This window comes from Brassica rapa, chromosome A01 (genome assembly GCF_000309985.2).
Source record: "Brassica rapa cultivar Chiifu-401-42 chromosome A01, CAAS_Brap_v3.01, whole genome shotgun sequence".
NCBI classification, from domain to species: Eukaryota; Viridiplantae; Streptophyta; class Magnoliopsida; order Brassicales; family Brassicaceae; genus Brassica; species Brassica rapa.
The window spans coordinates 14,403,516-14,414,181 of record NC_024795.2 but is presented as its reverse complement, the minus strand read 5'-3'; the positions used below and the strand labels follow the sequence as shown (position 1 = coordinate 14,414,181).

General features: G+C 31.2%; 1 protein-coding gene across 1 annotated transcript; it reads left to right on the top strand.

Moving 5' to 3' along the window:
* The first annotated feature begins 5,700 nt into the window (after window positions 1–5,700).
* LOC103874205 (E2F transcription factor-like E2FE) lies at window positions 5,701–10,503 on the top strand. The gene is made up of 11 exons (XM_009152626.3): window positions 5,701–8,417; window positions 8,483–8,550; window positions 8,623–8,675; window positions 8,744–8,821; window positions 8,902–8,955; window positions 9,028–9,130; window positions 9,280–9,347; window positions 9,438–9,510; window positions 9,596–9,657; window positions 9,745–10,138; window positions 10,230–10,503. Exons 1-11 carry the CDS (start codon window positions 8,290–8,292, stop codon window positions 10,316–10,318), a joined length of 1,170 nt encoding a protein of 389 aa, XP_009150874.1. The 5' UTR covers window positions 5,701–8,289; the 3' UTR covers window positions 10,319–10,503.
* The last annotated feature ends 163 nt before the right edge of the window (window positions 10,504–10,666 follow it).

Genomic DNA, 10,666 nt, shown 5'->3' with positions numbered 1-10,666 from the left:
TAGACAAAATTCAAAAAAATCAAGTGCGACAACAAAATATAACTTACCAATAAGAAAACGCTCATCACAGAAACCATTTTTAATGTTGTCAAAATCATGTAGATGGATGAACATATTGTTGCATGTGAGATTACCATCGGTAATTGAAGTTTGCTCCATGAACTCCATTTTGTAAACATGGTTGGTAGGTCGGTTAAGTCCAGATGCTGGACGTAATGTAAAGTTAGTAATAACTTTCCATTCTCCAACACCACATTGTCTCTCCACTCGTTGAAGTAGTTCTTGTTTGCAACTGGCATGGATTTTGACACCCTAACACATGTAAACAAAAAATATCTTTAATAATTAATATTTTCAAAAAACAACAGTATAATAATAGAGTGTTTGCCTATATTTTCTCACATTTATGTCTGTTAACACCATCTCAAGAGAAGAACCAAATTGGTGACTGAATGAAATCCACGTATGAAGCACTTTCACCAAAACACTCCATGCAAATTTGATGGGAGAAACATCGCTTAAACTGCTGATTTTGAAAATGGTATCCATAAGAGAATATCACGTTAGGGAGCTCGGATATTTTGAATGGTTACATTCTGTTGTGTTTTGAGGTGATATTTATATAGCTGAATAAGAAGCTAAATTTCAAGAATCGTAACCATATTAAATTAGTTAACAGTCTGGAATATTCTAGAGATATAAAACATTCTGAGATCTCTTTAAGTTACAACAAAAATAAATATTTCTCAACAAAAACAACAAAAATAAATATTTCTCAACATACATATCTATAATCTGCAACCTTGTCCCATTCATCAGTCCTCCATCATGATCAATATTTCTCAACAACATCACAGGGCATCCAATCTTCAACCGGAGATTATGATTTGGTAAACCTGATGCTTTGATAGTGTTGAGAAATTCTGGAGTGAGAGCCTGATCATTAACAGATCCTGTATCAGATGGATCAATGCTGTCCGAGCTTAAATAAATTCTTTCATCTCCTGCAATACAGACAACAATTTAGTGACGCAAAGACAGTTATAGACTGAGTTTACAAAGGACACGATTAATCAAATATTAATGACGCAAAGAAATATATTCACATACTTAGGGGTCACATTAGTAACATTGTCATTGCATTTTCCACACCAAAACAGAGGGGTGATAAATTCCTTCCCAGATGTGATGTATCTTTGATTAACTTTATAAGTTTTAGTGTTGCATATGTCACATCCAAAGTAATACCAACGGAAATCGGTATCTACAGCATAGATTGTACACACAACCTTGCATTTCCCAATCTGAGAAGAATATATAGATTAAAAAACCAAAAAAAAAAATAGTTATAAAACCTTAAAATAATTAAAATCAGAGAAAAAAACAAACCTGTGTAGAAGTCAATAGTTCGGCCACGGTTTTATCATCATACTGATCCCAGGTGTCAATTTTGATCACCTTAGTCTCGTGACGAGCCATCTGATTGTTAGGATCGTTTGATTCAACAATTGACATGTTTGCTGTATCACACTTAAACCTGGCCATGTCATTGTTAATTAAAATATTATTTTAAAATGGTAAGTCATAAAATCTAAAAGAGCTACGTAAAAACGTTAAAGAGTACAAAATAACTAACATTTCTTTCAATGCAGCACTCTCCTCTATTGGTGGATTGATCAATAACTGAGAGGTATCAAAAGCATTTGTAATTTGGAGTTTACCTAAAGCAGATATATATATATATATATATATATATATATATATATATATATATATATATATATCATTATTTAATAATAAGATAAAAAAGATTAACTTAATTTATTTAAGAGCAGTAAAGGATATTTACTTCTAAATGATCCAATTTTTGCAAATCGGATCAAACATACAACCACTCCCAATTGTGCATCTTCTATATATGATTCCAAAGTATCAGCAAAGTTCCCCCAAAGACAACATGGTATGCGTTCATCACTACAAATAAATAGAAAATAGTTAAGTCAAAAATCTTTACGAATCATTAACTATAAAATGTGAACAATTTGTTTGTTATAACTTACTTTATGTCTCTGAGAGTGAATTCGATCTTCTTTTTCTCTTTCCCATTACTACATTGGAGAGTTAACTTTTCTCCAATATCTATGGCTTGCCCCACAACATCTAGATAGTACAAAACAAACAATATATTAATAAACAATAACTAAACATACTACAATAAAAAAAAACGTTTTAAAAATATACCAATCAAGAGATTGTTGTCTAGCTGTCCACTCAATATAGTTTCAAACTCCACTAAATCCAGAAACATATCGATATTATTGTATTCGTATGGTTTAATTGAGGTGAACTTCATGAACGACAGCTTATAAGGATGATTGGTAGGTCGGTATCCACCTCCTGCTGGAGTTATCACGAAATTTTCTAGATTTTTCCATTCACCCACACGACAATCCGCACCCAAACTAAGCAAGTAGTTTTTTTTGCAAGATGCTTGAATTTTGTTTCCCTAAAATAATGAAAAACAGAGTTTTATTTAGTAAAACTGTTTTATCATAATTTGTGTATCGTTGGTTTAATATTATATATTCTTCTATCAAAAGCAGATCAAAATCATTTACCTTCTTGTCAGCAAAAATGATTTCCATGGTTTCACCGTATTCACTGTGTTGTTTCCAGGTATGAAGGACCTTGACTTGGACCCACCATTCAGGCTTGTACGGCCTGATATCGGACAGGTAAGAGAGCTTTGGTGTAGCTTTCATTTTCTTAAGGTTTGTTTTTTTACCACAGTGTAAGGTTGGGGTATGACCAGTATTAGTTTATATAGGAAAGGAGTGGAAACACTCACGCCTTGAGAATTAGGGTTTGTTATAATACGAAATATACTTATCTTTTGATTCTGCCAATATGTTGAGATTTTGTTCGTAGAATATACTTTCAGAATATAAATTAGTTGTTATTGTGCGAATTTTCCAAGATATTAAGCCATTTAATTAAGGACAAAATTAGTTTATTAATAGAAGCCCATGAATCGTGGAACATAAATTAATATCTTTATTATCATTAATAATAAATATGCAGTGGCAGTCTACTGTAAATACTTTTAAAGTCTAAGGGGATATCAAAAAAAGGCTGCTGTTTTAATTGTATTGATTTAATTATTTATTAATGGTAACTAATCATATATTGCTTGTGGGGATCTCTTGCTGGCTAGATAATAGGATCATGGAAGAAGGTTTGACGTTATCATGAGAACTGAGAGTAGTTAATCTTTTGATTCTTGAATAAACTTATTGGTGTATGTGATATTTATTTATTTTGATTAATTTGTTATTATAAATATTTATAACTAAATATATAATTATATAATATTAGATACATATATAACTATTCATTAGAGGTAACAATGATATTAACCATGTTAATTTTTAACGTGAATTGTTAAAACTATTTCATGTTAAAATTTTGTGAAAACATAATTTCAAAAAATAATAATATAAATTATTCAAACAAATGATTTAGCTAAAACTTTAAATAATTAAAATATGCCAAACAAACAAAAATATTAATTACAATTATTGAGAGCATGACAAATGAGAGCATAACAAATAAACAAACTTACCTAAAATTATGGAGAACATGACAACTAAATTAATTCACTTTTCAGATAATAGTATAAATAATAGAGAATCATTTCAAAAAATCTACTTTAAAAAGTTGTCTGGACCTATTTATTTGTTATTCAACCTATTAAATACAACTAAATATTATAACTAGTCTATTTATAGCAACAATTAAATTATGTTACATTTTAGTAAACTCACATTTATTTCACTCAAATTTATTTACAAAAGATCGTGATTTTATAAATGTTTGACTAGGGTTGGGCAAATAAACCAAACCCGATAATCCGAACTGAACCCGATTCTATAAAAACGAATCTGAACCGATCCGAACCCGACATAAATACCGAATGGATCTTTTTTTTATGGTATTTTGGGTTGTGGGTATTATCCGAACCGAACCTGAAGTTAAATGGATACCCGATAGAACCATACACATTCAAAATCTCAAAAAAAAAACTTGTACCAAACATGATCTCAATTCCTAATATGTATCCAAAATACACTCAGATATTACTGAACATCTAAAATAATTATATGTTACATGAATGTTGATGGTTGGAGGTAACATTTGAAGTTTTTAGATTTTGGTTTTGTTTTCTTAGAATAATGTTTCTCATTTCATGAGAACTTGGTTTTCGTTTTATGCTTTCATTTATTTGATTTTCAATATCTATCAATAATTATGTTTACCTTTGGTTTGATTTTGAATGATCACATTTGATTTTTTTTCTTATTTTTGAATCTATTTATGTTTTGGTTACAAAATAGGTATAAATCATGTATTTCAAAACCAAAGAACCGATTTTAGTTATGTTTTGGTTACAAAGTAGATATAAATAAGGTACTTTTAAACCGAAGTACCGATTGAGACCCGAACCCGAAAGTACATCGGGTTGTACCGTTTCTTTGAAGATTTACTAACTCGACCCGACCCCGATAGAACCCGAACCGGTTCCAAAACGAACTTTCATATAACCCGAATGGGGCTGATTTTGATGAACCCAAAAAATTGAGACTTGATTGGATAAAACCGAAACCCGATTGGAAGCTCGAATACACATGCCTACATTTGACATAAACCATATCAAATGTTTCAAATGTTTCAAATGTTATTTATATGACTACATAAAATCTATACAGGTTTTTTGAATAAGAATTATACATTTTCTACATAATGTTATTTATTTAATATTAAGAACTTATTTATAAGAATTAATATTGTGTTTTTGGCAACATGATATATTATGCTAACTTATATAATTTTCACTAAATTCACTTTTATAAAACGAATGTACTATTATTGATACTATAATATTTATCACTTATCTATATTGATTTTAAACGGATTTATAACTGAATTAATTTAAGATTTTATGTTTATTTTTATACTATCATATTTGATTGTTGTGATTAAAACTCAATAAAATGAGTATCCCTTTAAAAAGATTTAAATATGTTAACTAATAATCCAACAAATGCAATAGATGAATACCAACCGATATTTTAAAAAATCTTTATCCTAATTTTTGATAAGTATAGCACCTCACCCAATTATTATAAATAGATATTCATACTCAAATTTTAAATCCCATACTTTGAAAATATGAATAACAAATGATAAAACATAAAAAAATCAAGGGAAATTTGCCAAAATGGAACAAAAAAAATAGCATGGTTGTCCATTTGTTATAATACCATCCTTAAGTTGTTTCTTTAGTATATTTTTTCATAATTCCAAAACTAACCCTTGATTAATAAAATGAAACACATTAAAAATAATGTAAAAGTTTAATTGAATTTTAAATGGTTTAACATAAAGGAAAAAATGCTTTAAAAATTAAAATTTTAAAGTTTAATCTTTTTTTATTAAAAGTTTAATAAAACTAAAAAGTTTACAAACATTTTAAACTTTTTATAAAAATAAAAATTGTCAAAATCTTCCATATAAAGTTTATTTAACATTTTTTATTTAAAACTTTTTATAAATTTTTATTTTTATAAAGTTTACAAAGTTTATTTTTATTAAAGTTTTATTAAAAATGTTACACAAAGTTTTATTTTTATTAAAAACGTTTTACAAAGTTTTATATTTTTTTAACAAACGTTAAAATTAAATGTTTTAATTTTTTTTATTAAAAATGCAATAAAAAGGAAACAAAACATTTAAAAAAAAAGTTTAATAGAAAGTTTAATAAAAAGGAAAAGTGCATACACGTTTTAGGGAAGTTAAAATATTACAAATAATTTTTGATATTTTTGACAAGGTAAATCGACCTATACACATTTTACAGAAGCTAAAATATTACAAATATTTTTAGAATAATTTTTAACTGAAACTTCCATAATTTTCGTCAAAATCAGGTTTTCTTATTCATAGAATGCACTTTCTACACTACGTAGAACCAAGACAAAAATTTCATATCAGATTCTACCTCATGTAGCGGTTCTAATAGTGTCTAGATTTCGCATTCCAAGAATTTTAGAATACCTAAAAAAAAAATAGAAACTGCATTCATAGAAAAAGTAGCTAACTTACAATTAGTAGAATTCACATTTTTCCTATTTAGAAGTAATTAAAAGTAAATTGTTCGTTTTAAAAAAAAAATAGATGAACTTGTTTAATCTGAAATTCAATTTCTACTAGCCCATTTTTCGTAGAAGACAAAATTTATTTTTAGTAGAACGTAATTTAAAATTTTAATTTATATAAGTTTTTTAACTAAAAAATATCATTTTAAGAATATGGGTGTTTTATCAATTGTTTCTACTTTTATTTTTTTATTTCTCATTTTTTGTGAAATACCATCCACTCCTATCTTCCATCCGATTTCTACACAATGATATACTTCCAATTATTCTTGCATCGTGTACAATCAGGGTACCAAGTGGAAAAAATTTATCCTGATAAGGAAAAGCCACCATAATTTTATGGTCCCAATGTTGATATGCTCAAAGCTTTCTGCTGGAAAGTGAGGTGTCCTCCAAAGTTAAAGCATTTATATGACAGTTGGTATCAGGTTGTACAACGGTAACAAAAAATCTAAGAGCAAGAGGAATACAAGGAGATACGTGCTGTGCACGGTGTGGTGATCCAGAGGAATCAGTAAACCATGTATTTTTTGAATGTCCCCCAGCTCGTCAAGTCTAGGCACTATCTAAAATCCCATCAAATCCGAACATTTTTCTGATTACCTCTCTTTTTGCTAATATGGACCATCTATTTTGGAAAGTTAACCTACAGACGGAGGATCATCAGTTTGCATGGATATTATGGTACATTTAGAAGTGTCGGAACAGTAAAGTATTTAGTAATCTTGATTTTGATCCCAGAGAAACACTTTGATTAGTATAAGTAGAATCAACAATCTGGGATGAGGCACATATTAGTAACAACAGGTGTGCACATGAAGTACAGGTTATGCTTAACTTAGGAGCCACAAGAAGATGGTGTGTCACAGATGGTTCTTAGAAAGATAACGACCTATTTTCAACGCAAGGTTGGTTAAGTACATTACCAGGGGTTGATGGTTTACTAGGGGCAAGGAATGTAAGGGCATGTGTTTCATCGCTACATTCGGAGATGGATGCATTAATTTGGACGATGGAATGCATGAAAAATTTAAAACAGTTTCAGGTTACGTTTGCAACGAATTGTTCTCAATTGGTGAAGATGGTTTCTGAACAAGAGGAATGACTAGCATTTGAAAGTTACCTGGAAGATATTAAGCTGTTGAGATGAAGTTTCGTCAACTCAGATATTGTTCATGTACCTAGGACGGAGAATACAAGGACAGATATTTTGGCACGTAGTGCTCGGCAACAACCGTCTTTCACCGTACACATGGATTCAGAGTTAACACATTGGTTTACATGGTCTATATGAGTCTGTAATCTTTTTGATGTAAAAAAAAAATATATTCATAAAATTATTTATTTCATTAAGTTTTAGAAATGAAAAGGGTAAAATAGACAAAAATATTTTATGCCAAAGAGACAATTATACATTTTTTTGTTTCGTTTTGGTAAACTTTCCAAAAATCAATATTTAAAATATGAAAGAAAAAATAAAGGCAACTTTAAATCACTTATGAATAAAACTAAAACAAATCCGCGATTTTTAAGCGCTGTCAAAATCTAGTATTTAATTAATTGATATGAATAAATCAAAAACAAATCTGCGATTTCTAAGAGCTGTCAAAAAATTTAGTATTTAATTAATTGATATCCACAGTATTGCATTGTTACAAAAGTATTAAAAACAAATGTACAAATATTAAACATGAAAAGCTTAACTTAGCTAATGAACAACACATACATCAACTATTTTTTTGTCTTTACTTTCGACATTTTAGAGTAATCATAATACTATGATTAACTCAAGACCGTGATTTGGCAAAGGTTATGCAAGTAGTGAAAACATTAAATCTAGAAAAAAATGTGCATTTAAATCGGCTGGAGGAGCCTGAAAAAGCCAATAAAAACCGTGTGTGCGCGCGTGGGAAGGAGGAGCCTGAAAAAGAGAGAGAGAGAGAGAGAGGAGAGAATTCAAATTGGCGCTCAAGATTTTAAAGTTTTAACGTATCTTCCCCCCAAAATTTTCGAATCCAATTTTCTTAAATCCCTCCCAAATCAATCAATCAATCAAACCATCGACTCTAAAAAAATGTCAGATCTGCCGCCGGAAAAAACGAACATGGAGCTATCATCATCGTCTTCCATGCCGGGGTCTTCTTCCTCTCTACACCATTCCTACAGTCGGAAACAGAAATCTCTGGGCCTTCTTTGTACCAAGTCAGTAATCACATTTCTCTATAGTTTTGGCTTCTTTGATTACTTCTAATCTTCTTCCTCCACAGTTTCTTAGCTCTTTACAATCGACACGGAATCGAAACGATTGGGCTCGATGACGCCTCCTCAAAATTAGGTTTTTCCCCCCTTACCAGTTTTTTTTGCGCCCTATTAGGATTTGAATTTCGATTTTGGAATTTGGTTGCAGGAGTTGAGAGACGGAGAATCTATGATATCGTTAATGTTCTCGAGAGTGTCGGCGTGAGTTTTGTTCCTTCCTTTCTTCACTGCTTTCGTTTTCTTTTAATCTCATCTCTTATGAACTTTAGGTTTTAACAAGACGAGCTAAGAATCAGTACACATGGAAAGGATTTGCCGCAATTCCCGCGGCGTTAAAGGAGCTACAAGTTAGTTAGTTTTCTTCTTCTAGAATTCAACATGTATCTATTTGATTTTGCGGATTTGAATAGTGTTCCTGATGATGCAGGAAGAAGGTGCTAAAGACACTTTTCACCGTTTTTATGTCAACGAGAATGTCAAAGTAGGTTAATTTGGATTTGCATCTCTGTAAGTTGTTTCTCTTCATGAGTTTAATGCTTCTGCTGAATTTCAGGGATCTGATGATGAGGATGATGAGGAAGAGTCTTCTTCTCAGCCTCTTTCTACTAGTCAGACTGATACCTCAAAGCCATCTCTTCCCGATTCCTCCAAAATAGGTACTTTTTGTTTGGAGTGTAGTAGATTCAGTGATGTACCTACCATGTTCTAAGTTAGACCTTTATGCCAAATAACAGAGATAGTATTCATGAGATATAATGTTGATTTGCTGACATTTTCCTTTGCTGGTTATATGCATGTGTGACAGATAATCGTCGAGAGAAATCTTTAGGACTTCTTACTCAGAATTTCATCAAGCTCTTTATTTGCTCTCAAGTAAGTGAGAAAGCTAGATATTTGTTTTTTACCAACTAAGAGTTTCCATTGAGTTACTTTATATATATATATATTCTTCTGAATGTATAGGCTACAATCATCTCCCTCGACGAGGCTGCAAAGTTACTGCTGGGAGATGCCCACAATACATCTATAATGAGAAGTAATTATCTTAGTTTTGTGGCTTTTTGGCTCTTTTTGTTTATGTTTGCTTACTCACTTGAGATAATTGATTACTCTCTCTGTAGCCAAAGTGAGGCGGCTTTATGATATTGCAAATGTCTTGTCATCCATGAATCTCATTGAAAAGGTAAACTAAATGCTGCAGTGTTTCATGAACCATATCAATGATCTGTAGATGTAAATTACCCTTACTTTATGTTTCTCTTGGTGACAGACTCACACCTTAGATTCTAGAAAACCAGCTTTCAAATGGTTAGGATACAATGGTGAGCCTACTTTCACTCTGAGCAGCGATTTGATGATGCAAGCCGAATCAAAGAAACGAGTTTTCGGAACTGATCTTTCAAACGTCAGCGTCAAGAGAAGCAAAACCCATGACAGTGCTACGGAGAGGAGTCTGAAGATGAAACACCATGCAATAGCGGAGAGTTCTTATAACAGAATCTTCGATGCTCACGAATCAAGACATGGATCAAGAGGTTATGAGTTTGGTCCTTTTGCACCAGCCACTGGTACATATCCAACTGCTCCTCTGGAGGACAGCTCAAAGAGAGCTTTTGATGTGGAGAATCTGGTTTCCGATTACCGTCCCTCGTACCAAAACCAAGGTAGCATATTATTATTACTCGCATCAATTTGATATTTTGACTAAATATTAAAACATGTGAAATTAACTTTTTTTGATGAACAAAATTTCAGTTTTGAAAGACCTCTTTGGACATTATATGGACGCGTGGAAGTCATGGTACAGCGAAGTCACCCAGAAGAATCCATCACAACACCATTAGATTTAGAGCTACTCTTCTTCATCTTCTTTTACCTGTGAACCATTTTATTTTGGTCTATAACTTAAAATGTTTGTCTACAAAATTCCCCCTATTTTAATTTACTTTAGAAGAAATTACGTGTCACATTTTCATTGGGACACTTGTTATTTTCTCTTTCAATTCCAATATAAGTAAGTGCTTACATCCATACTCCGCTTCGAATTCAAAAACCCTAAAATCCAAAGGTTCGTACGAGATCTCATCTTTCTTTGCTTGCTGTTTACTCTATGACGTGGCTGGTGTGTTTTAGGATTGCTATGCAATAGTGTTGGTCTTTGATGATTTTAGTTGGTTACATGTACAAAGATG

Excerpts from the sequence above, each read along its gene's own strand:
- LOC103874205 (XM_009152626.3), top strand. The coding sequence starts at position 8,290 with ATGTCAGATCTGCCGCCGGAAAAAACGAACATGGAGCTATCATCATCG. Across the intron at positions 8,418-8,482 it reads CTGGGCCTTCTTTGTACCAA|TTTCTTAGCTCTTTACAATC; the intron begins GTCAGTAATCAC and ends CTTCCTCCACAG. Across the intron at positions 8,956-9,027 it reads ATGTCAACGAGAATGTCAAA|GGATCTGATGATGAGGATGA; the intron begins GTAGGTTAATTT and ends GCTGAATTTCAG.